The sequence below is a fragment of the Somniosus microcephalus genome, unplaced genomic scaffold (assembly GCF_052327205.1).
Source record: "Somniosus microcephalus isolate GS21.2 unplaced genomic scaffold, FLI_Smic_1.0 unresolved_chr4, whole genome shotgun sequence".
NCBI classification, from domain to species: Eukaryota; Metazoa; Chordata; class Chondrichthyes; order Squaliformes; family Somniosidae; genus Somniosus; species Somniosus microcephalus.
Window position 1 is genome coordinate 42,852,241 of NW_028225182.1, and position 27,094 is coordinate 42,879,334.

At 47.9% G+C, this 27,094-nt stretch overlaps 1 protein-coding gene across 1 annotated transcript in view; it reads left to right on the forward strand.

Moving 5' to 3' along the window:
• Positions 1-27,094, forward strand: part of LOC147090641 (polyunsaturated fatty acid 5-lipoxygenase-like) — an 81,698-nt gene that overhangs the window by 18,931 nt on the left and 35,673 nt on the right. Inside the window, exons 6-9 of the mRNA XM_085977404.1 lie at positions 1,775-1,944; positions 3,784-3,927; positions 8,286-8,489; positions 21,065-21,151. Of these exons, the coding sequence (XP_085833530.1) occupies positions 1,775-1,944; positions 3,784-3,927; positions 8,286-8,489; positions 21,065-21,151 (605 nt within the window). The remainder of the gene's footprint in view (positions 1-1,774; positions 1,945-3,783; positions 3,928-8,285; positions 8,490-21,064; positions 21,152-27,094) is intronic.

Sequence of the window (27,094 nt, forward strand, 5' to 3'; positions counted from 1 at the left end):
ACCCAAACTTCAGCATAAGGTGCTAAAGGAGCTTCACGAGGGGCATCTGGGTGGAGTGAAAATGAAGAACCTAGCAAGAGCGTTTGTGTGGTGGCCAGGTATTGATGGAGACATCGAAGAAATAACCAAGAGCTGTCTAGGATGCCAGAAGGTCCAAAACGCGCCACCACAAGCTCCTCTGCATCCATGGGAGTGGCCCTCATCTCCTTGGCAAAGGGTACACGTCGGCTTTGCTGGTCCATTTATGGACTCAATGTTTCTAATCGCGGTGGATGCACACTCCAAGTGGCCGGAGGTAATAAAGATGTCCTCCACCACCACGGAAAAAACCATCACAGTATTAAGGACCATATTTGCCAGGAATGGGCTGCCGGAACAGATCTGTTCTGATAATGGACCGCAATTTGTGTCCGAAGAATTCAGGAAGTTCTTAAAAAGGAATGGGGTCAAGCACTACACGTCAGCCCCATACCATCCCGCCACCAATGGATTAGCTGAAAGGTTTGCCCAGACCTTCAAGAAGGCCATAAAGGCCATGGGTAATGAAGACATCAACCTACAACATAAGGTAGATAACTTCTTGTTGGCGTACAGGAATGCAACACATGCGGTCACAAACCAAACTCCCGCCATGATGTTTTTCAATAGAAGACTAAGATGCCGGCTGGATTTGATTAAGCCAAACGTCAGAAGGGACGTAGAGAACCGGCAATTTCAGGGCATGAATGAAAGGCCAACTAGATCCTTTCAGATAGGTCAACAAGTTTTGGCCCGGGACTACCGTACCGAGAAATGGCAGCCTGGAACTATTGGGAAAAGGCTAGGGCCGCTGATGTATACCGTGGACATTGGTGACAGCATAATAAGGCACCATGTTGACCAGATCATAGGGTCATCCACAAAGGACCAACCTACTCCACAACCTTACACGGCTAATGTTGAAGCAGAGATACCCAGAGCACCTACCTCCGATCTGGTAATACTGGAATCAGATGAACCTGACACTGTCCTTCAAGCCGAATCGACCTTGCCAGAAGAACCTACTACCCCGCCGAAAACTACTACACCACCGAGGCGTTATCCGGACAGAGTCAGGAAGCCTCCAGAGAGACTGAATCTGTGAACTGTTTTGCATAAGTTGTATATATGTTATGATGTTATGTTAATGGGGAATACGTATGTTGTAAGCTAAAAAGGGAGGATTGTAGTGTATGTAACTGTTCTACCTTTAAGAGAACTATTGTATGTAACTGTCCACCTTTAAGAGAACTATTTTAGGTGTGGCACTACTTTATCTTGGCTGCTGTATACTGTGATACCGACGGTGACCACACCGGTATATAAGTGCTGTGTCAGGATTTGTTGGGCAGATTCGCACTGACCTTCGAATAGTAAAGTCCTGTTAAAGTTACTCTTGTAGTCTGTGTATTAATTCGCCATAATACCTACAGACTTTACAATTCTGAGGACTCAAAAGATAGAACTTGAATCCGAAGCCACTCTCTGATCCGCGTTGGTTTGATCCCTCATCCTAGGTATAAGTAAAGTCTATTCCGCATACTGCAGCATGAAGTGCCTCGTACTTACTCGAAACGTGTTGTTGTGAACCAGAGGAGGAAGGAGGTTGACTGCTAACATTTAGTTGTAGAGCTTCCCGCCAGTGAACAGGAATTGGCCGTGCTCTGTTATGTTACACCGGGTTGGCTTTAAGTTATTGTTAATGGGATCCAGGTGTTTCCGGATTACTGATTTTTCCTGTGTTTTTCTCCCACAGCATTTGCCAAGGAACATTGGAAGGAGGACTGGTTTTTCGGATACCAGTTCATGAATGGTTTCAACCCAGTCCTGATACAGAAATGCGGGAAAATCCCGGAGAATTTTCCTGTGACAGATGCCATGGTCAGGAAATCTCTCGGGAAATCCACACTGGAACAGGAAATTAAGGTACATGAACTATTTCACCTTTGACTTTGAGGGTCGGAGGTTAAACTGGGACATGGCCAATCCAGGGACATTGTCGAGGAACAAGCAGGAATTCAATTTTCTACCTGTAGTTCCTGGGAAATGTTTGTGTCCAGTCAGGGATGTTAGTGTTGGAAAAACAAACCTCATTTGAATCCCATGTCAGTCAGCATCAGGCACTGTCAGGGTTTATAAGAACATAAGAAATAGGAGCAGGAGTAGATAATCCGGCCCCTCGAGTCTGCTCCACCATTCTATTAGATCATGGCCGATGATCTACCTCAACTCCACTTTCCCGCACTATCGCAATATCCCTCGATTCCCTTAGTGCCCTAAGCGATTCGTCAATCCCACTAGTCAATTCCACATGACAGCTCTACAGAGCCTTGGTCAGACGCCACCTGGAGTAACTGCATTCAGTTCTGAGCCCCACATGTCAGGAAGGATATACTGGCCTTTGAGGGGGAGCAGCGCAGATTACAAGAAAGAAGAACTAAAAGACTGGGTCCACTCATTCCCTTTAGTGGCGCTCTTTCACTGGACCTGTGGAAGCTGGGATGGCGCTGGCTTCTCATTGCTGACCCTTGCCTGTTTTTGATGAGACAAACAGAAAGACAATGGAACAGCACTGAATCCCAGCTGGATCAATATCCCCACAGTCTAGTGAAGTATGAATGGACACCCAGAGAGGCATGGAGCAGGAAGTCTGCAGAGGGCCACTGGTGAAGAGGAGGTGGGGCGCAAATGGGCCTCACACCCCATTATCAATCCAACAACTTGTATTTATACAGCACCTTTAACATAGTAAAACATCCCAAGGTGCCTCACTGGAGCGATTATCAAACAAAACTTGATACCGAGCCACATAAGGTGATATTAGGGCAGGTGACCAAAAACTTGGTCCAAGAAGTTGGTTTTAAGGAGCTCGTTAAATGAGGAGAGAGAGGCGGAGAGGTTCAGGGAGGGAATTCCAGAGCGCTGAAGGCATGGCCGCCAATGATGGAACGATTAAAATCGAGGGTGCGCAAGAGGCCAGAATTAGAGGAGCGCAGAGATCTCGAAGGATTGTGGGGCTGGAGGAGGTTACAGAGATAGGGTGTCGCAAGGCCATGGAGGGTATTTGAAAATAAAAGATGAGAATTTTAAAAAAGCGGCATTGCCAATGTAGGTAAGCAAGCATAAGGGATGATGGTGAACGGGACTTGGTGCGAGTTAGGATATGAGAAAGCAGAGTTTTGGATGATCTCAAGTTTATGTAGCTGCAAGATGGGAGGTTGGCCAAGAGAGCATTGGAATACTTCGGTTGCAGATGATATTTATTTTTAATTCATTTATGGGATGTGGGCGTCGCTGGTAGGGCCGGCATTTATTGCCCATCCCTAATTGCCCTTGAGAAGGTGGTGGTGAGCCGCCTTCTTGAACCGCTGCATTCCGTGTGGTGAAGGTGCTCCCACAGTGCTGTTAGGGAGGGAGTTCCAGGATTTTGACCCAGCGACGATGAAGGATCGGCCGATATACTTTTAAGTCAGGATGGTGTGTGACTTGGAGGGGAACTTGGAGGTGGTGGTGTTCCCATGCGCCTGCTGCCCTTGTCCTTCTAGGTGGAAGAGGTCGCGGGTTTGGGAGGTGCTGTTGAAGAAGCCTTGGCGAGTTGCTGCAGTGCATCTTGTGGATGGTACACGCTGCAGCCACGGTGCGCCGGTGGTGGAGGGAGTGAATGTTTAAGGTGGTGGATGGGGTGCCGATCTCCTACATAGATACTGTATTAGGACAACAATGGCCAACTATTGAACTATTTCTGTTGTATCCCGTTTGTTGCAGAATGGGAATATCTTCATTGTGAACTACAAGATGTTGGATGGGATTCCTGCCAATGTCATTAATGGTGCCCAGCAGTACATTGAAGCGCCCATCTGCCTGCTGTACCTCAACAAACAGGACCACATGATGCCCATTGCCATCCAGGTAGGAGCTGTAGACCTCCATTGGCTCTTGGTCCATGGACTCACCCCCTCCCTATCTCTGTAACCTTCTCCAGCCCTACAACCCTCCGAGATCTCTGCACTCCACCAGTTCTATACTCTTGCGCATCCCTGATTTTAATGTCTTTATTATATCCTATTATATGAATTAGTAGCTCGGTCAAGCATTGTGACAATTTAAAACTGTGGGTTTCAACTAGCAGCACTCGTAACAGAACTCTTTCATCTTTGTGAGTTGTGGGGCAGGCGATGCGACACAGGAGCACTATCTGGGGTTAAAAGATCTGTCTTCAGAGGGATGTACCTGCCTTCTGTTTATAGACAAACGCCGATCAGGACAGGACGGTTTGTTTAATTCCTCAGATTGTGTGAAGATGTAAAAATGAGAGAGAGCGGTCATCTGTAAAGACTGTCCTAATAACACCTGTGATGTGAAAGGCTTCTTTAGGCAAAAAACACCCTGAGACAGTTGTTCATCTTTAGCTCACGTTATTCATCCGTTTATTTACACATCGCGGGGCACCTGTATCCTAACTCATTCCAAGTCTTGTTCACCCATCAACCCTGTGCTCGTTGGCTTACATTGGCTCCCGGTCCGGCAATACCTTCAGTTTAAAATTCTCATCCTCGTGATCAAACCCCTCCATGGCCTCGCCCCCCTCCTCCAGCCCTACAATCACAGAATCACAGAATCACAGAAACCCCACAGTGCAGATAGAGGCCATTTCGGCCCATCGAGCCTGCACCGACACATATCCCACCCGATCCCCGTAACCACTACACCAACACATATCCCACCCTATGCCCGTAACCCCACGTATTTAATCCCCCTAACACTAAGGGTCAATTTATCTTAGCCAATCAACCTAACCCGCACATCTTTGGACTGTGGGAGGAAACCGGAGCACCCGGAGGAAACCCACGCAAACACGGGGAGAATGTGCAAACTCCACACAGACAGCCGCCCGAGGCCGGATTCGAACCTGGGTCCCTGGCGCTGTGAGGCAACAGTGCTAACCACTATGCCACTACGCCTCCGAGATCTCTGCGCTCCTCCAATTCTGGCCTCTTGCACATCTCCAATTTCAATCGCTCATCCATTGGTGGCCGTGCCTTCAGCTGCCTAGACCCTAAGCTCTGGAATTGCCTCCCTGAACCTCTCCGCCTCTCTACACTTTTCTCTCCTCTTTTACGGTGCTCCTTAAAACCTACCTCTGACCCAAGCTATTGGTCTCCTGCTCTTGTATCTCCTTGTGTTGCTCGGTGTCAAATTTTGTTTTGATAACGCTCCTGTGAAACGCCTTGGGATGTTTTACTACGTTAAAGGCGCCATATAAATGCAAGTTGTTGTTGTTGCAGGATATATAGGGTTGAACAATACTAAAGTGCGAGAGCACCTGTTCCCCATATTATCATAGCATCATAGAATGGTTACAGCACAGAAGGAGGCCATTGGGCCCATCGAGCCCATGCCGGCTCTCTGCAAGATTACTTCAGCTAGTCCCACTCCCCCGCCCTTTCCCCGTAGAATTTTCCTTCAGGTACTTTACCAATTCCTTTTTGAAACCCACAATTGAATCTGCCTCCACCACCTGCTCAGGCAGTGAATTCCAGGTCCTAATAACTCGCTGCGTAAAAAAGTTTTTCCTCAAGTCGCCTTTGGTTTTTCTGCCTTAAATCTGTGTCCTCTGGTTCTCGACTCTTCCGCCAATGGGAACGGTTTCTCTCTATCTACTCTGTCTAAACCGCTTATGATTGTGACCACCTCTATCAAATCTCCTCTCAACCTTCTCTGCTTTAAGGAGAACAACCCCAGCTTCTCCAGTCTATCCACGTAACTGAAGTCCCTCATCCCTGGAACCATTCTTGTAAATCTTTTCTGCACCCTCTCTAAGGCCTTCACATCCTTCCTAAAGTATGGTGCGCAGAATTGCACACAATACTCCAGTTGGGGCCGAACCAGTGTTTTATAAAGGTTCATCACATAGTCCTTGCTTTTGTACTCTATGCCTCTATTTATAAAGCCCAGTATCCCGTAAGCTTTTTTAACCGCTTTCGCAACCTGCCCTGCCACCTTCAATGATTTGTGCACATATACCCCCAGGTCTCTCTGTTCATGCACCTCTTTTAGGATTGTACCCGTTAGTTTATATTGCCTCTCCTTGTTCTTCCTACCAAAATGAATCACTTCGCACTTTTCTGCGTTAAATTTCATCTGCCACGTGTCCGCCCATTCCACCAGCCTGTCTATGTCTTCCTGAAGTCTATCGCTATCCTCCTCATTGTTCACTATACTTCCAAATTTTGTGTCATCTGCAAACTTTGAAGTAGTGCCCTGTACACCCAAGCCCAAATCATTAATATATATCAAGAAAAGCAGTGGTCCTAAAACCGACCCCTGGGGAACGCCACTGTATACCTTCCTCCAGTCCAAAAAACTGTTCACCACTGCTCTCTGCTTCCTGTCGCTTAGCCAATTTCGTATCCCTGTTGCCACTGTCCCTTTTATTCCATGGGCTTCACCTTTGTTGGCAAGCCTGTTATGTGGCGCTTTATCAAACGCCTTTTGGAAGTCCATGTTCACCGCATCAACCGCCTTTCCCTCATCAACCCTCTCTGTTATCTCATCAAAACACTCAATCAAGTTAGTTGGCGAAGGGCTATTCTTTTCCTCCCATTCCTCTCTAATAACAGATAAGTTCATGGTGTCGTCTCCTTTCGAGAAGCTTAGAAGGTGAAAACCCCGTGGAGGCCTGGGGAACTTCTCGAATTGCAAACATTAAGTACATTAACAAGGCATCCAAATTCTTGCCAACCCTGTCTACTACTTTCTTTAACATACGTTTCAAAGTTATGTTGAAATGCTCTACCAACCCATCGGTCTGGGGATGATATACCAAGGTTCGCAGAGCCTTGATCTTTAACAACACAAATCGGTCTCTCATTAGTTTATAATATAAACTGAGTGCCCTGATCTGTCAAAATCACTTTTGGAATTCCTACCCTGGAAAATACCCGTACCAATTCATTAGCAATGTTTTTGATGCCATGTTCCGTAAGGGAACAGCCTCTGAGTGCCTGGTCGCATAATCAACTATTACTAAAATATACTGCTGTCCCTTGGCAGACCTTTCCAAAGGCCCCACCGGGTCCACAGCAATTCGTTCGAAAGGTACATCAGCTATGGGTAGGGGGACTAATGGAGCACGGAGGCTTAGGTCCTGACAACTGACATTTTGGACAGGAATTACAACACATTAGCACCCTGGCCAAAAGAAGCATTGCAAGATTTTCTCCTGGGTTTTTTCTACCAGAGATGTTTGCCCAAGAAGCATTTATGGGCCAGATTTAACACCCGCCATCGAAAGGGTTCTGGAACCAATAGTTGTCCTCTCTCTACCCCATGCTCACTGGTCACCCTGTACAACAAATCATTCTCAATTATATAGTAAGGCTCCTTACTTTACCTTCTACTGGGTGTCCATTAACCAATACCACTTTGGTTTTCACACTCGGGTGTTAAAGCTGAGGCCTGCACTGTTGCGGAGACACCCAATGCAATGGGGGCTGGAACCCTGTGCACGAGCTTAGTACTTGGCCCTCTAGGCCCCTAAGTTGGGTTTAAGTTGTGCGTTGCCACACGATGGACCTGAAAGACTCCAGTCACTGTGATTATAGGAAAAAAAATCTTGACACTTCTGCCTCTTGTTGCTTGGCACCACTTGCCCAGTGCTCTCCCCATGCCCCCATTGATATGTACCCCCTCCTTCCCTATATCTGGTGCCCCCTCCACCCATACCGGGAACGGTGAGATGTAACGTGAATGTTTCCTGAACTCTGCCCCCTAAAATTATGCTGCAGCCCAGCCACGAGAGAGCACCAGCTAATTGGGCCAGTGTCATTCCTTATCCATTTCCCAGATCTGGTTGAGATTGCCCATTTAGTGCCAAATAAGGGCAGTTGGCCTGGATCCCCGAGGAACCTGTTCGAGATAGCCCTACACACAATTCTCCCATGAAAAGGAAGAAAGGCTTGCATTTATATAGCGCCTTTCACCACCTCAGGATGTCCCAAAGTGCTTTACAGCCAATGGAGTACCTTTTGAAGTGCAGTCATTCACTGTTGTAATGTAGGAAACACGCCAGCCAATTTGCGCACAGCAAGCTCCCTCAAACAGCATCTGTTTTAGTGATGTTGGTTGAGGGATAGCCCTTAGAATCTGCAGTGGGGAACACCTTCATCCCACAGATCTGGGTTGAATACGAGTCCAGGTGCCGGGTATAAAAGTGAGCTGAATAACTATCGTTATCCATATTAATCTTTCTTGTTTCTTTCTTGCAGTTGAAGCAAACCCCAGGTGGAGACAATCCCATTTTCCTTCCCTCGGACGGCGAGCTTGACTGGCTGCTGGCCAAGATGTGGGTGCGTTGTGCAGACGTTCAGCACGTTGCACTGATCTCCCATCTTCTGAAGACTCACCTGATCGCCGAGCCATTCTGCCTGGCCACCCTAAGACAACTACCATCCGTGCATCCCATTTACAAGGTACGAGACAGAATGTCGCTCCCGTTTTGGACGATTTAGAATGGGTGAATTGGCTAACCCAACTTGGTGGTGAAGTGACCGAAGCAGAATACATTGTTTTAAGAACAAGATAAAAAATGTGGAAAACAAATATGTGCCCAAAGTCAAAAGAAGGAAGTGTGGTAAGAAGAAGCCAAGGTGGCTGACTGGCTATGCAGAAAGAAAAAGAGATAGACTTACACTTATGTAGCGCCTTTCACGACCACCTCAAAGGGCTTTACAGCCAATGAAATACTTTTTGAAGTGTAGTCACTGTTGTAATGTGGGAAACACGGCAGCCAATTTGTGCACAGCAAGCTAAAGTAAACAAAGGCTGCTATTAGATCAGCAAAAAGGCTAATGGGAAAAGGATTGTAGACAACTGAACCAGAGGGGTACCAATATCCTTGCGGGGAGGTTTGCTAGCACTGCTGGGGGGGGTTTAAACTAACTTGGCAGGGGGATGGGGTACAGAGTGGAGCTATAGTAGGGGGTGATTTACAGCCAAATACAGAGGAAAAAACAAGTCAGCTGGGAAGGCAGAGCAAATATGTGAAGGCAAAAGGGAATATGGCAGGGCTGGAAGGCATTTATTTTAATACAAGGAGTCTTGCAAATAAGGTGGATGAACTGAAGTTGTTGTTGAGCACATGGGAGTACGATATTGTTGCTATCACGGAGACATGGTTGAGGGAGGGTCAGGACTGGCAGCTCAATATTCCGGGGTATAGAATCTTCAGGCGAGACAGAGGGGGGTGTAAAAGGGGAGGGGGTGTTGCAATATTAATTAAGGAGTCAATTACTGCTGTAAGGAGGGATGATATATTAGCGGGTTCCTCTAATGAGGCCTTATGGGTAGAACTTAAAAACAAAAAGGGGGCAAGCACTTTGCTGGGAGTGTACTATAGGCCCCCAAACAGTCAGGGGGAGATAGAGGAACAGATATGTAGGCAAATCTCAGAGAAGTGTGAAAATAATAGGGTAATAATAGTGGGGAATTTCAACTTCCCCAATATAAATTGGGATAGTCAGAGTGTGAAAGGCTTAGAGGGTGCAGAATTCTTAAAGTGCATCCAGGAGAGCTTTTTGAGCCAACATGTAGAAAGTCCTACAAGAGAGGGGGCGGTACTGGACCTAATTCTGGGGAATGTAGCCGGGCAAGTGGTGGAAGTATCAGTAGGAGAGCATTTTGGCGACAGTGACCATAATTCGGTGAGATTTAAGGTGGTCATGGAAAAAGACAAAGACGGCCCGGAAATAAGGGTTCTAAATTGGGGGAAGGCCGATTTTAATATGATAAGGCAGGATCTGGCCAAAGTGGACTGGGAGCAGCTACTTATAGGAAAATCCACATCAAAACAGTGGGAGACTTTCAGAAGGGAAATAGAGAGAGTACAATGCCAACATGTTCCTGTAAAGGTCAAGGGTGGGACCAACAAGCAAAGGGAACCTTGGATGACAAGGGATATACAAAAATGCATTAGAAATAAAAGGGGGGCTTTTGGCAGTTACAAAAGACTAAAGACGGAAGAAGCCCTAGAGGAGTATAAAAAGTGCAGGGGCATACTTAAAAAAGAAATTAGGAGGGCGAGGAGGGGCCATGAAATAACACTGGCGAGCAAAATAAAGGAAAATCCTAAGATGTTTTATAAGTATATTAAGGGCAAGAGGATAACCAGGGAAAGGGTAGGGCCCATTACGGACCAAAGTGGCAATCTGTGTGTAGAGCCAGATGATGTAGGCGGGGTTTTAAATGAATTTTTTGCATCTGTGCTCACTATGGAGAAAGACGATGCGGACATAGAAATCGGGCAAGGGGACTGTGACATACTTGAACATATTAGCATTGAGAGGGAGGAGGTGCTAGCGGTTTTAGCAGGCCAAAAAGTGGATAAATCCCCAGGCCCGGACGAGATGTATCCCAGGCTGCTGTGGGAGGCAAAGGAGGAGATTGCAGGGGCTCTGACACAAATTTTCAGAACCCCTCTGGCCACAGGGGATGTACCAGAGGACTGGAGAACAGCTAATGTAGTACCATTATACAAGAAGGGTAGCAGGGATAAACCAGGGAATTACAGGCCAGTGAGCCTAACATCTGTGGTAGGGAAATTATTGGAAAAAATTCTGAGGGACAAAATTAGTCTCCACTTGGAGAGGCAAGGATTAATCGGGGATAGTCAGCATGGCTTTGTCAAGGGTAAATCACGTCTGACAAATCTGATTGAATTTTTCGAGGGGGTGACTAGGGGGGTGGATGAGGGAAATACTGTGGATGTGGTTTACATGGACTTCAGTAAAGCTTTTGACAAAGTCCCGCATAGGAGACTGGTCAAGAAGGTAAGAGCCCATGGGATCCAGGGTGCCTTGGCGCGTTGGATCCTAAACTGGCTGAGTGGCAGGAGGCAGAGGGTGATGGTCGAAGGTTGCTTTTGTGACTGGAAGCCTGTGTCCAGTGGGGTACCTCAGGGATCGGTGCTGGGTCCCTTGTTGTTTGTGATCTACATAAATGATTTGGATGAGAATGTAAAAGGTATGATCAGTAAGTTTGCAGATGACACGAAAATTGGTGGGGTGGTAAATTGCGAGGAGGAAAGCCTCAGGCTACAGGACGATATAAACGGGTTGGTCAGATGGGCGGAAAAGTGGCAAATGGAATTTAACCCTGAAAAGTGCGAGGTGATGCATTTTGGACGGACAAATAAGGCAAGGGAATACACAATGAGTGGTAGGACCCTAGGAAGTACAGAGGGTCAGAGGGACCTTGGTGTACATGTACATAGATCCCTGAAGGCAGCGGAACAGGTAGATAAGGTGGTTAAAAAGGCATATGGGATACTTGCCTTCATTAGCCGAGGCATAGAATATAAGAGCAGGGAGGTTATGATGGAGCTGTACAAAACGCTGGTGAGGCCACAGCTGGAGTACTGTGTGCAGTTCTGGTCACCTCACTATAGGAAGGATGTGATTGCTTTGGAGAGGGTGCAGAGAAGATTCACCAGGATGTTACCTGGGATGGAGCACCTCAGCTATGAAGAAAGACTAAACAGGCTGGGGTTGTTTTCCTTGGAGCAAAGAAGGCTGAGGGGGGACCTGATTGAGGTGTACAAAATGATGAGGGGCATAGATAGGGTAGATAAAGAGGAACTTTTCCCCTTAGTAGGGGGGTCAATAACAAGGGGGCATAGATTCAGGGTAAGGGGCAGGAGATTTAGAGGGGATTTGAGGAGGAACTTTTTCACCCAGAGGGTGGTTGGAATGTGGAACTCAATGCCTGAAAGGGTGGTAGAGGCAGGAACCCTCACAACATTCAAGAAGCATTTGGATGAGCACTTGAAATGCCATTGCATACAAGGCTATGGACCAAATGCTGGAAAATGGGATTAGACTGGACAGGGATGGATGGGCGGCGCAGACACGATGGGCCGAAGGGCCTCTTTCTGTGCTGTAAAACTCTATGACTCTATGACTCTATGACAACTGTGGAAATAATGGGAAATACTTTAGCAATTATGGGAAGTGTCCGAGAATTGTCAAAGACTGTATTGGGACATTGAAGGATGTTCAAGGACAGGTTACAAAGGACTCACTGGGTGTGGCAGAAATATTAAATGAGTACTTTGCATCGGTCTTCACCTTTGAAGATGATACACGACTATTAGAATTGAATAATGTTACTAACAAAACAAGTAATGTTAACATAGATGAACATAGTGTTTAGAAAGAATTAACATGGGACATGTGATGTGCGAGCCCCTAGCCTATATTTTTAATAGCTCACTGCAATCTGGGATGGTTGCTGTAGACGGGAAGGAGGCTAATGTTGTCCCCATTTTTAAAAAGGGTGACAAGATGGTCCCAGGTAACTATCGGCCCATTGGTTTGACATCTAACCACCACCCCTCGACATTCAACGGCATTACCATCGCCGAATCCCCCACCATCAACATCCTGGGGGTCACCATTGACCAGAAACTTAACTGGACCAGCCACATAAATACTGTGGCAACAAGAGCAGGTCAGAGGCTGGGTATTTTGTGGTGAGTGTCTCACCTCCTGACTGCCCAAATCCTTTCCATCATCTACAAGGCACAAATCAGGAGTGTGGTGGAATACTCTCGACTTGCCTGAATGAGTGCAACTCCAACAACACTTAAGAAGCTTGACACCATCCAGGGCTATGCAGCCAGCTTGATTGGCACCCCATCCACCACCTTAAACATTCACTCCCTCCACCACCGGCGCACCGTGGCTGCAGTGTGTACCATCTACAAGATGCACTGCAGCAACTCACCAAGGCTTCTTCAACAGCACCTCCCAAACCCACGACCTCTTCCATTTAGAAGGACCAGGGCAGCAGGCGCATGGGAACACCACCACCTCCAAGTCACACAGCATCCTGACTTGGAAATATATCGCCTTCCTTCATAGTCGCTGGGTCAAAATCCTAGAACTCCCTCCCTAATAGCGCTATGGAAGTACCTTCACCACACGGACTGCAGCGGTTGAAGAAGGCGGCTCACCACCACCTTCTCGAAAGCAATTAGGGATGGGCAATACATGCTGGCCTTGCCAGCGACGTCCACATCCCAGGAATGAATTTTTAAAAATCAGTAATAGGTAAGATGCTTGAGGGAATCATGACTGATGCAATATATGAATGCCTGGATAAGGAGGGGAATATTAAGGACCACCTACATGGCTTCATAAAAATGTCATGTCTTACAAATCTAATTGTATTTTTTGAAGAAGTTACAAAGTTGATGGATGAGGGAAAGTCCAGTAGACATTGGCCCAGAAATTCGGGTCCCCACGGGTGAGTACGCGCTGTGTAAACCGGAACTTCTGTTCTCTTGAAGGAAGGGGTTCGAAGGTCAAACGCGTGCACCGGAGAGGTAGCGCGTAGACCTGGAACTTCCGCTTTTTTCCACAGGTTTTTCAGTGCGGGTAAGTCCCTAGCAGCTGTGCGTGGAAAAAGCAGGCGCAAGGTGAAGTAAGTAAAATTTTAAAAAAATTTCCACAGGTTTATCATTTTTAAATACTTTAAAGAAAGTTTATTTTTAGCCCCGTTAAAAATTTTAATTAATTTTTTCAAAAATTTAAATTTTTGTTTAAAATAGTTAATTTATGTAATTTATAGTTATTTTAAAAATGTGATGTTTTAAAATGTATTTGAAGTTTTACTTAGGTTTTGGGTCTTCCTGTCAAATCTATGAATGGAGATTCCCTGCTCCAATTGGCTCCCCCATGGCCCTCGTGATCCCAGGGATGCTGCGAACTAGTTGCGCCCCTGGGATACGCGTGTCCTTGCACACCGGCAGCTGGAGCAGGCCCAGGATCGGAATTCCATGTAGGCCCACAGCACAATGGCAGGCACGCTATGTAAGTGCAGGTCGGGGGCTTGCGCCCGTGGGAAGCCTCCGACCCAAATTTCTGGGCCATTGTCTACTTAGACTTCCAAAAACCTTTGATAAGGTACCGCATAAGAGGCTTCTCTATAAAAGCAAAGCCTCTGGTATTAGTGGTAATATATTGAGCTGGATTGAGAACTGGCTGGCAGGACGGAGGCAAAAAGTAGTTCTAGATGGATTTGGAACTGTTTGAGGACTGGTCACCAGTGCTGTCCCGTAGGGATCAGTGTTGGGACCATTCCTCTTTACTACTTTTATTAATCATCTGGATGTAGGTGTTGGGGGCACAATCTGCAAATTTACAGATGATACTAAGATCTGTACGAGTGTTAGACCTGTAGACAATGATCGTCTGCTTCAGGCAGATCTTAATGTGTTGGGAGATTGGGCTCAAGGCTGGAAAATGATGTATAACTTAGATACGCGCAGTGGACATGTGGGCAGGGCAAATGCTCAACATTCATACACCCTTCAGGGAAAAGCATTAAAAGATGGTGGAGATAGAAAGAGATTTGGGCATTCTAGTGCATACATCCTTAAAGATCATGAGCAATGCTGTGTAGCGATAGCTAGAGCAAATAGGATGTTGGGGTTGTATCCATAGGAAAATGGAGTACAAGACTAGGCATACTGTTTTGTCCTTGTACAAGACCTTAGTCAGGCCACACTTGGAATACCGGGTCCAGTCTTGGTCTCCTCAGATGGTGGGTGATAGTGAGGCTTTGGAAAGGGTACAGAGGAGGAGGCACTAGACTAATTCCCAGTCTAAAGCACCTGAGTTATCAAGATAGGCTGAAAGAGTTGAGACTTTCTACCTTAAAGAAGCGTAGACTCAGAGGTGATCTGATTGAGGTTCATAAGATGATGAAAGGAATAGATTGTGTTCGAGTTGACAGTTTGTTCCAATTAAACAGGTTAGGGAGGACCAGGGGTCACAATTTTAAGTTGTCTAAGGCCAGGTCTGGGTCAGATGTCAGGAGGTGGTTCTTTTTCCCAGAGAATAGTGGGCCTCGGACAGGCTGCCGGCTCGTGCGGCGGGCGCTGATTCGCTGAATTCCTTCGAGCGAGAGCTGGACCTGTTTCTGGTTGGGGCGGAGGATCACCTCCTACAGAAGGGAGGTACTACAGGGAATTCAGGGCCAGGGCGATCTCCTGGAATAGTTTCAATCGCTTAGGTGGGTTGGAAAGGAATTTCCCAGATTTTTTCCCCTAAATTGGCATGGGTTTTTTTCTGGTTTTTTTTTTTTGCCTCTCCCAGAAGATCACATGGTTTCGGGTGAGGGGGTGGAGCGTATATATTGTGATACGCAAGGTATCGCAATTATGTGGGACAGGCTGGATGGACCAGCGGCTCTTTTACCTGTCAGTCATTGTTCGTATGTATTTAACTCGGGAGCAGAGGCGGAGGTGGGCGGACACCATCGGTTCCCGATCTGCGGATCTAAAGAAGGATCCCTCCATTTTCCAGCGGGCGCCCTTCCCGCCTGCTGAGAAGAGCAGGTTAAAATCGCAGCTTCTGGGAAGAGAGTGGGACATCGGCGGGCGAGTGCCCCTCCACAGCTCCGCCGCAGTTTTAACTGCCCGCCGGGTTTCTTTTGGGCCGCCAGCAACGTTCCCTTTAAACTGCACGGCCGAGCAGCGCTCTGCAGCTCCTGCGCAGCCGGCTCACCGACTTTTAAACAGGAAAAACCGCGCATGCTCGTAATTTTGAATGGGCTGCGCAGCCCCTTAAAGGGGTCATGCACCCCCCAAAAAATTAAAGGGAACATTGGCTGCCAGGTTAAAATCGCCCCTTGTTTCTTTGGTTAAGGTGATGGATGGTTTCAGCTTAGAACCCACTGAGCTCGTCAACCAGAAATCATCTGGAGTCCGGCACACAGAAGATCCAATGTCGGGTTCTTCCTACATGGGCCTAAAAAGACACCAGAACCATAACATTACTACCTCCTAGCATTGACAATGCAGCATCGTGATGTAGGCACTTTGAACTTTGAGTCATGACAGAAAGTTAACATGCAGGCTCAGCAAGCAATTAGGAAAGCAAATGGTATGTTAGATTTATTACAAGAGGATTGGAGTATAAGAGTAAAGAAGTCCTACTGCAATTATATAGGGCCTTGGTGAGACCACACCTGGAGTATTGTGTACAGTTTTGGTCTCCTTACCGAAGGAAGGATATACTTGCCATAGAGGGAGTGCAACGAAGGGTCACTAGACTGATTCCTGGGTTTGGGGGATTGTCCTATGAGGAGATATTGAATAGACTAGGCCCATATTACCTAGAGTTTAGAAGAATGAGAGGGGAGCTCACTGAAACGTGTAAAATTCTTAAGGGGCTTGAGAGGGTAGATGCTGAGAGGCTGTTTCCCCTGGCTGGGGAGTCTAGAACCAGGGGACATAGTCTCAGGATAAGGGGTCGGCCATTTAGGACTGAGATGAGGAGAAATTTCTTCACTCAGAGGGTGGTGAATCTTTGGAATTCTCTACCCCAGAGGGCTATGGATGCTCAGTCATTGAGTATATTCAACACAGAGATCGGTAGATTTTTGGATACTAAGGAAATCAAGGGATATGGAGATTGTTGTGTATGTACCTCTAAGAGAATAACTGGTCTCAGACTGCAGTACCGGCAGTGACCACCGCTGCATAAAAGGTGCTAGCAAGCCTCTGTAGTTTCAGTTTCCCGATTGACTCCATTCAGCAAAGACTTGTTTTGTTCAACTCCTGCTGTCCGTGTCTCAATCATACATGGACATAATATTGGCGACGAGCAGATACGAACTTACCTACAGTCGGCACCACCTCCTGGGATCCATTCCTGAAGCGAAGTGAGCAGAGGTCGAGGCCAGAAGGAAGAAAGAAGCAGTAGAAACGGGCGTCGACCGTGGGCATCCGCCCCTGAGTTAGCGGAGTTGAAGATTGCTGGAGAAGCTGTCGAAAGCGGGGCCTGGTTCCTGTCGACGGAGCTTCAGCTAATCAGGCTGGTGGCAGGTAGTACACTGATCCTTCCTGGGCTGCGGCGGTCGTGAACTCAAGCGGGTGGCTTGCAACGGGGCCGAGCAGCATTGTCGGGAAGAGGAGAGAGAGAGGGTGGAGCACACAGGGCGTGGCCGGTGCTACGAAGCCGGGCTGCGTACAGACCTGAGAAGAGGGAGGCAAGAGTCCCACAGGGCTGTTCCACGACGGGAAAATAATAAAAAAAGAAATATTAAACACGCAGGAAACCGCGAGGAGCTGCAGGTTACAACGGAAACCGCGGAAAGCAGCGCTAGCAACAGCGGGGAAGAAGGCAAAGCGCGGGAGGCGCCATCTTAATCAGTGGGGAAGAAGGCAAAGCACGGGAGGCGCCATTTTGTTAAATCAGGGAAGAAGGCAAAGCGCGGGAGGCGCCATTTTAGATTTTCAAGATGCGGAAGACTGGCTGTATCACTGCCTTTGATAATACAATAGAGGACTGGACCACGTATGTGGAAAGAGTTGAGGTATACTGCGAGGCAAACGAAATAGCCGATGAGAAAAAGGCATCGGTATTGCTAAACTTAATGGGCGTTAGAACGTACGGCCTATTGCGGGACTTGATTACTCCATCCAAACCGAAGGCGCAGAGTTTTAACGAAATTGTTGCTGTCCTACAGGAACACCTAAACCCTGCACCACTGCTGATAGCAGAAAGATTTAAATTCCACAGGAGAACTCAGCATAAAGATGAGAGCAATGCTGAGTACCTTACGGAACTACGCAAGCTATCAAAGCACTGCCAGTTCGGAGCAGGACTGGCAGATACCCTATGGGACAAATTTGTCTGTGGACTCCTGAGTGAAGGAACACAGAAGAAGTTACTCTCAGAGAAAGAGCTGACGCTAGATAAGGCTTTCAGCGTGGCTGTATCGTACGAAGCAGCAGCCAGGGGAGCTGCGGAAATACAACAAAAGCCACAGGAATACGGCACCCACAAAATGACACGGGGATTTGCAAAATGTTATCGCTGCGGCAGAACTAACCATGACCAGAAGGACTGCTGGTCCAAGGACAAAATATGCAGGCAATGCGGAAAGATGGGACACATTGCACGAGTTTGCAGGTCTGGGAAGAAGACCAGCGACAACAAAAAGGCTACTAAGGAACCGTACAAGAAAGTACAAAAGATGACGGACAGTAGTTCCGAAGACCAGATGAGCGATAGTGAATCCGGGAACAAGAGACTAAGCTGTCTCAAACTTCACAATGTAATCGCAAAAGAGGATTACCGAACCATTTGGGTCACCCTCACGATAGCAGGGTCCCAAGTTAAAATGGAATTGGATACAGGATCAGTGCTAACCGTCATGAATCGACGAGACTACGAGCGGCTATTCTCACACATACCCTTGAGAGAGACATCCATCGTCTTGACGACGTATACGGGGCAAAAAGTATACCCCAGAGGAAAAATAAGGGTGCCTGTCGAATACAACGGCAAGAAAATACGGAAATTGTATCTCTACATACTGCAAAATGGTGGACCACCGTTATTGGGACGTGAATGGATCAGGAAGATAAGCTTAGATTGGCACTCCATTCATGCAATGATGGTGGATGGTAAAAAAGATGAAGACGTTACTCCTGGACAATTGTCAACAATCTTAGCTAACGCCAAGGAGGTATTTCAACAAGAACTGGGCACTCTTAAAGGCGTAGCCGCCTCGATAAAAATAGAAGAGAATGCAATTCCCAAGCTTTTCAAAGCAAGACCGGTACCATATGCAATTCGCCCAGCCGTCGAGGCAGAGCTGGAGAATCTGGAGAAGGCAGGCGAGTTGTCTAAGGTCGACTGGAGCGAGTGGGCGACACCCATCGTTCCTGTCATGAAGAAAACGTTAAGCAATAAGTCTGAGGAGCCAAGGAAGGTTCGCATCTGTGGGGACTTCAAGGTGACGGTGAACCCAGTCCTTCACACAGTACAATATCCTCTTCCAAGGATAGAAGACATCTTCGCCTCACTATCTGGAGGGAAGCGTTTTACAAAAATTGACCTAGCACAAGCATATTTGCAGATGGAGGTTGAAGAATCCTCTAGGAAGTATCTCACGATAAACACTCACAAAGGTCTTTACCAGTATCATCGATTGGTATTCGGAGTAGCATCGGCTCCGGCGATATGACAAAGAGCGATGGAACAAGTCCTGCAAGGGATTCCGGGGACTCAGTGTTACTTGGACGACATCCTTGTGACAGGTGAAGATGACAGTGAACACCTTAACAACCTAGAACAGGTGCTCACTAGACTACGGGAACATGGGCTACGAGCCAACCACCCCAAGTGCGAGTTTTTTAAGAAACAGATATCGTATTGTGGCCACGTGATTGATGAAGAGGGGTTACATAAGTCCCGTGACAAAATTGAAGTGGTTGTTAAGGCCCCAGCACCTGAAAATGTGTCGCAACTGAGGTCATTCCTCGGATTGGTGAATTACTACCATAAGTTTTTGCTGAATTTGTCCACAATTCTGCACCCACTGAACGCCCTACTACGAACGGGAGTAGCATGGAAATGGAGCAATGACTGTAAGCGGGCCTTTCAGAAGAGCAAGGACTTAATCACTTCAAGAGAAGTATTGGCTCACTACAACCCAGCACTGCCGACCAGGCTGGCGTGTGATGCGTCTCCCTACGGCATTGGGGCGGTACTGTCACATAAATTCCTTGATGGTTTAGAGAGGCCAATAGCTTTTGCGTCACGCTCGTTAACTTCTGCCGAGCGTAACTACGCCCAGATGGACAGAGAGGCCCTCAGCCTAGTGTGGGGGGTGAAGAAGTTCATCACTACCTGCACGGTCAAAAATTTACTCTACTAACCGATCATCAACCTCTTGTCTCCATTTTCAACCCTCAGAAGGGCGTACCGATAATGACAGCGCAACGGCTGCAGAGGTGGTCCCTTTTCCTAGGGGCACACCAATATGACATCGAGTACAAAGGAACTAAACAGCATGGGAATGCTGATGGAATGTCGCGCCTACCGTTGCCGACGGTGGAAGAAGAAGACCTTGCAGTGGATCCAATGGAGATATTCCACTCGACCATAGTCGAATGTCTCCCTGTGACGAATGCAAACATAGAAAAGGAAACACGAAATGACCAGACACTATCCCGGGTCTATGATTTAACGGTGAAGGGATGGCCAGCACATGGCGAACCACTGCTGCCAGCATTCTCGCCGAGAAGAGAACAGCTGTCAGTGTGCAGAGGAACGTTGATGTGTGGATCCAGAGTAGTAGTTCCACCTAAGCTGACGGGTAGAGTGCTCAATGACCTTCATGAGGGTCATCTGGGTGGGGTAAAAATGAAGAACTTAGCCAGAGCGTTTGTGTGGTGGCCGGGAATCGATAGAGAAATCGAATTCTAGAGTCACTGGAAAACGTCAACTCCACACCACGATCTGATACACCTGGCAATGAAATCGACGTACCAATTGCAGCTACCGCAGAATCGGTGATATTGGAAGCAGAGGAACCAAACAACGACATTGATCCCGACTCAACCTTGCCAGAAGAACCTGATACCCCAAAGAGACGTTATCCAGACAGAATCAGGAAGCCTCCTCAAAGACCGAACTTATAATTGCTTAAACTCAACCAATGTATCTAGCAACCGTAATTGTGATTGTAATTAGTTATCATTTAGTTGTTAAATGAATGTTATGTACTGTTTATCTAAAAGGGGAGGAATTGTTGTGTATGTACCTTTAAGAGAATAACTGGTCTCAGACTGCAGTACCGGCAGTGACCACCCCTGTATGAAAGGCGCTAGCAAGCCTCTGTAGTTTCAGTTTCCCGATTGACTCCATTCAGTAAAGACTTGTTTTGTTCAACTCCTGCTGTCCGTGTCTCAATCATACACGGACATAATAGAGATAGTGCGGGAAAGTGGAGATGAGGTAGAAGATCAGCCATGATCTTATCAAATGGTGGAGCAGGCTCAAAGGGCCAAATGGCAGACACCTGCTCCTATTTCTTATGACTTACATTCTTCCGGTAGTTAATTGGGATACAATTTTCCTTGAGCCATGAATGTCCTTGGACCCCACTGTATTCCTTCCCTTGGTTTGATTGTTCAGGACGAGTCATGTTTTCCAGTTTCTAATTTCATTGATCTATGCTTATGTTTTAGCTTCTGGCTCCTCACACGAGGTACACGATGCAGATAAACACCCAAAGCAGAACTAGCCTGATAGCTACGGACGGAGCTATCAACAAAGTGAGTCTTGCTTTACACAATCTCTGTTCTGTCTCCTCTTTTGCACACCAAATATATTTTAATTCATTTTGTGCTTGTTAAGGTGAAGGATATTAATGGTGGGATGTTAAAATGCTTTTGATTTCAAGCACCCAAGGGTAGATTTTCTGATCAGCAGTGTCTGATTTTTAGGTGAATATTGGGTGGAGAATTGTTGTGCGGAATCTCCACACATTTCTTGCTTTGTCCGATTTTGCAATGGGACTTACAGGGGGGGAATTTTGCCAGCGCTCAGGGGGCGGGTTTGCAGGCAGGACTGCTGGCAAAATTGCAAAGATTGACAGCGGGTCCCGAACCCGCTGTCAACCCACCTCCACACAATCTTTCCAAGTGTTGGGTCCCCGATTTGCGCAGGGACCCGACACCTAGCGGCGGGAAGAGGATTATAGGCACTTAACTGCCTGTTAACAGGTAGTTAACAGGCAGCTAAAAGGCTTTATTCAATTTTGACAGGTCGACTGCGGGCTTCCCGATGTCCAGACACCACGCCAGGGTAAGCGTGGCGTGTTGTGGGTCTACTGTAAGGTTTGTGCATTGATGATAGCTGTAGAAGTGGTGTGAAGGATCCAATGGTACACTGGTGAGTTTCAGAGGTAAGAAAATGTTGGGGAAATTATTTTTAATGTATTTAGACTTTTCTGTAGGTAACAAGGCTTGAAGTGTTTGTGTAGTCCCACCACATTGGGAGAAGCTCTCTCACCAGTGACAGATCGCTTCTGTAAGCTCACCTGCAGCTGCCATCTGATTTATCATAAGGAGAGATTCACTGGAGAGCCTGGGTGCAAGGACTCACCTTTCTCCAGTGATTGGCAGTGTTTGCAGCACCTCAATGCTGTCAAACAGTGAAAAATCAGCTGTCAAAAAAAATATGCGTGTCCCCTTTAAGAAAACCGACAGATGACGCGTCATTAACCGATGTCATCTGACCGGTACCGGCTTTCTCTTAATTGGCCGGCAAGCCCGCAGAGCGGGCTTAACAAGGCCAATTGACGGAAAAATTACGTCTGTGCGTCAGGCGTCGTTGGGGGCGGGATCGGAACCCGCAAGTCAGCTGACACGCTCCCAACTCGCACCGAATGGTAAGATCGCACCCACAATGTCTGCAGGAAGCTCCTGCCAGGTTGTGCGTGGTTGCATGTATATGAGGCCAAAATTATGTTGTTAAAGTTGTCCGTGCTATTTTCTGTCACTTCCGCGGTGTAACTTGTTTCCATCCGACCCACCCCACGTGACCTGGTCATCCAGGGTTGCTAGGCGCTGAGCTACATGTGTGTCAACCGTGGCTGAGTTGGTCGCACTCTCACCTCTGACCTCAGGACGTCCCAATGCGCTTTTACAGCCAATGAAGTACTTTTGAAGTGTAGTCACTGTTGTAATGTAGGAAACGCGGCTGCCAATTTGCGCACAGCAAGCTCCCACAAACAGCTATGTGATAATGACTTAGATAATCTGTCTGTTTTATTAGTGATGTTGATTGAGGGATAAATATTGGCCAGAACACCGAGGATAACTCCCCTGCTCTTCTTCGAAATAGCGCCACGGGATCTTTTACATTCACCTGAGAGAGCACACAACTCATTCGAAAGACAGCACCTCCGACAGCGCAGCACTCCCTCAGTACTGCACTGGGAGTGTCAGCCCGGATTTTTGTGCTCAAGTCTCTGGAGTGGGACGTGAGCCCACGAGCTACTGACTCAGGCAAGAGTGCTACCCATTGAGCTGACTCAGCATCACAGGTTTCTGCCCCATTTTTACGACTTTGTATTCGTGAAATAAGCTTCCCTTGGGCACAAAGCAGAGGAAAATTGATCCCGTTGTGTGCGAGTGCGTAGTTGGAGTACCTCTCTGCATCTCCTTGGTGACAGTGTGTGACATGGGTGCTCTATAAGGCAGTTGAATGCCTTTGTTACCCCGAGACTTGACTATTCCAACGCACTCATGGCCGGTCTCCCAACGATATAGGTAAAAAACGGGATGAAGTCCTAAAAGCTGAATATAGGGAGTTAGGAGGTAAATTAAAAAATAGGACCTCAAAGGTAGTAATCTCAGGATTGCTACCAGTGCCACGTGCTAGTCAGAGTAGAAATAGAAGGATATTTCAGATGAATACGTGGCTAGAGGAATGGTGCAAGGGGGAGGGATTCAAAATCCTGGGACATTGGAACCGGTTCTGGGGGAGGTGGGACCAGTACAAACCGGATGGTTTGCACCTGGGTGGGACCGGGACCGATGTCCTAGGGGGCGTGTTTGCTAGTGCTGTTGGGGAGGGTTTAAACTAAAATGGCAGAGGGTTGGGAACCTGTGCAAGGAGACAGAGGAAAGGGAAGCAAGGACAAAATCAAAAGACAGGAAGGAGAAAAGCAAAAGTGGAATCCAGGGAAATCAAGGGTGTAAATCAAACAGGGCCACAGTAAATAAGAATTCTAAAAGGGCTAAGAGCGTTAAAAAATCAAGCCTTTTGTGTCTTAATGCGAGGAGTATTCGTAATAAGGTGGATGAATTAGCTGCACAAATAGCTGTAAATGGACATGATATAATTGGGAATTCGGAGACATGGCTCCAGGTTGACCAAGACTCGGAATTCAACATCATGGGGTATTCAATATTCAGGAAGGACAGGAAAAAGGGAAAAGGAGGTGGGGTAGCATTGTTGGTTAAAGAGGAGATTAACACAATAGTAAGGAAGGCTATTAGCTCTGATGATGTGGAATCTGTATGGGCAGAGCTGAGAAATACCAAGGGGCAGAAAATGTTAGTGGGAGTTGTATACAGACCCCCAAACTGTAATGCTGAGGTTGGGGATGGCATTAAATGGGAAATTAGAGATGCGTGCAATAAGGGCACAGCAGTTATCATGGGTGACTTTAATCTACATATAGATTGGGTTAACCAAATTAGTAACAATACCGTGGAGGAGGAATTCCTAGAGTGTATACGGGACGGTTTCCTGGACCAATATGTCGAGGAACCAACTAGAGATCAGGGCATCTTAGACTGGGTATTATGTAATGAGAAAGGATTATTAGCAATCTTGTTGTGCGAGGCCCCTTGGGGAGGAGCGATCATAATATGATAGAATTCTTCATTAAGATGGAGAGTGAAGTAGTTGACTCAGCGACTAGGGTCCTGAATTTTAATAAAGGAAACTACGATGGTATGAGGCACGAGGTGGCTAGGATGGATTTGGGAACGTTACTTAAAGGGTTGACGGTGGATAGGCAATGGCAAACATTTAAAGATCGCATGGATGAACTACAGAATTTTTTCATCCCTGTTTGGCATAACAATAAAACAAAAAATGTGACTCAACCGTGGCTAACAAGGGAAATTAGGGATAGCATAAGATCCAAGGATAGGTCATATAATTTGGCCAGAAAAAGCAGCAAACCTGAGGATTGGGAGCAGTTTAGGATTCAGCAAAGGAGGACAAAAGGATTAATTAAGAGGGGGAAAATAGATTATGAGAGTGTGGTAAACCACTGTTAACTCTGTACAGGTCCAGGCATGTCTCCGCCCCTGGCTCCACCCCTAAGCCCGGGTATAAAGATGACTCACCACCCTTCCCCCGGGAGCTCTTAGGATGGATCCACTAGCAGAGGCATGCTCCAGTTCTTAGTCAATAAAAGCCTACTTCGTATAAGTCCAACTCGTAATCTTTGGTGTTGTTGATAGTGCATCAATCTTATTGACTAAATTTTTGACATGGAGCAAATCTTGAAGCCGAAACATTTAGACCTGGATCCTCAAGCAGCAGATGCAGCCAATAACTTTGAACACTGGCTGAGCTGTTTCGAAGCCTTCCTGGAGGCCTCCAGCACTACCGTCACTACAGATGACGCGAAACGGCTTGTCTTGAACTCACGGGTGAGCCACCGAGTCTACTCGATCATCCGAGACGCCACAACTTACGCGGCCGCCATCGCGACGCTAAAGGAACAATACGTGAGGCCTGTTAACGAGGTCTACGCCAGACACCTCCTGGCTACCCGAAAACAGCGCCCTGGGGAATCGGGCGCCGAATATTTACTGGCACTGAGAGTCCTCGGCCGGGCCTGTAATTGCAAAGCGGTGACGGCCAAGGAATGCACGGAAGACCTGATCCAAGACGCCTACGTAGCCGGCATCAGGTCCAACTATACTCGGCAGTGGCTGCTGGAACAGAGGGGGCTCGACCTGCAGAAGACGGTGGCCCTCGCTAACTCGTTAGACGTGGCCCTCCAGAACATGGGCGCCTACCCCCCTGACCGGATGGCCACGTGGATATCACGGGAGCAGCCATCTTGGGACCCGGTAAGGCCACAAGCCGCCAGCAGCCCAACTACAGCTGCAATGAGCAGAGGCCAGAAATGCTACTTCTGCGGCCAGGCCAAGCACCCCAGACAGCAATGCCCAGCAAAGGACGCGACCTGCTCCAAATGCGGCAAGAAAGGCCACTACGCGAGAGTGTGCAGGGCGAAATCGACCCCCAATTCCAGCAGCGCCGCGTGTGAACCGTGCAGGCCACCATTTTGGACCCCACCAACCACGTGTGAGCCATGCGGGCCGCCATTTTGGGCACCACCAGCCGCGGGGGAGCCGCCATCTTCGACACCATTTCGAGACCAGGCCCCCGGCGCGGGCAAATACTACAGCGACCCACTGACCTCGACGATGGCCTCCATCACCCTGGACCAATCTAGGTCCCATCAACTAGCCAGGTCCATGATGAACGTAAAGGTAAATGGCCATGCCACAAATTGCCTTTTCGACTGCGGAAGCACGGAGAGCTTCATCCACCCCGACACAGTGCGACGGTACTCCCTATCGGTTATGCCCACACGCCACCAGGTCTTTATGGCCTCAAAGTCCCATACGGCGGACGTCGGCGGCTACTGTGTAGCGACTCTGACAGTGAACGGCATGGAGTACAGAGATTTTAAATTCCTCGTCCTGCCACAGCTCTGCGCTCCCGCACTGTTAGGATTAGACTTCCAGTGCCATCTGGAGAGCGTCACGATGGCATATGGCGGGCCCCTGGCCCCACTTACAGTCTGCAGCCGGCAGAATTTAAACACGGCGCCGCGCAAAGTATGCAGCCTGTCCACCCTGAAGGTCAAACCCCCCCCGTTGTTCGCTAACCTCGCCAAAGACTGCAAGCCAATTGCTACTAAAAGCAGGCGGTACAGTGCCGGGGATAGGAGCTTTATTAAATCAGAAGTAGAAAGACTCCTGAGGGAAGGGATTATCGAGGGCAGCACCAGCCCATGGCGAGCCCAAGTGGTGGTAGTGAAGACCGGCGAAAAACAGCGCCTGGTTATTGATTACAGCCAGACGATCAATCGATACACGCAATTAGACGTATACCCACTTCCCCGCATATCTGACATGGTCAACCAGATAGCACAATACCGGGTATTCTCGACGATTGATCTGAAGTCGGCATACCACCAGCTCCCCATCATGCCTGAGGACCGCCAGTACACGGCCTTCAAGGCCGACGGTCGCCTCTACCACTTCCTCCGAGTCCCCTTCGGCATCACCAACGGGGTCTCGGTCTTCCAAAGGGAGATGGACCGGATGGTTGACCAGAACGCGCTGCAGGCCACCTTCCCCTATCTAGACAACGTCACCATCTGCGGCCATGACCGGCAGGACCACGACGCCAACCTAGAAAAATTCCTCCGTACGGCCCAACGGCTGAATCTGACATACAACAGAGAAAAATGTATGTTCCGCACCACGCGCCTCGCTATTCTTGGCTGCGTGGTGGAAAACGGAGTCATCGGCCCCGACCCCGACCGAATGCGCCCCCTCCTGGAACTACCCCTCCCCCACTGCCTAAAAGCCCTGAAGAGATGCCTAGGGTTCTTCTCTTACTACGCCCAGTGGGTGCCCAACTATGCGGACAAAGCCCGGCCCCTCATC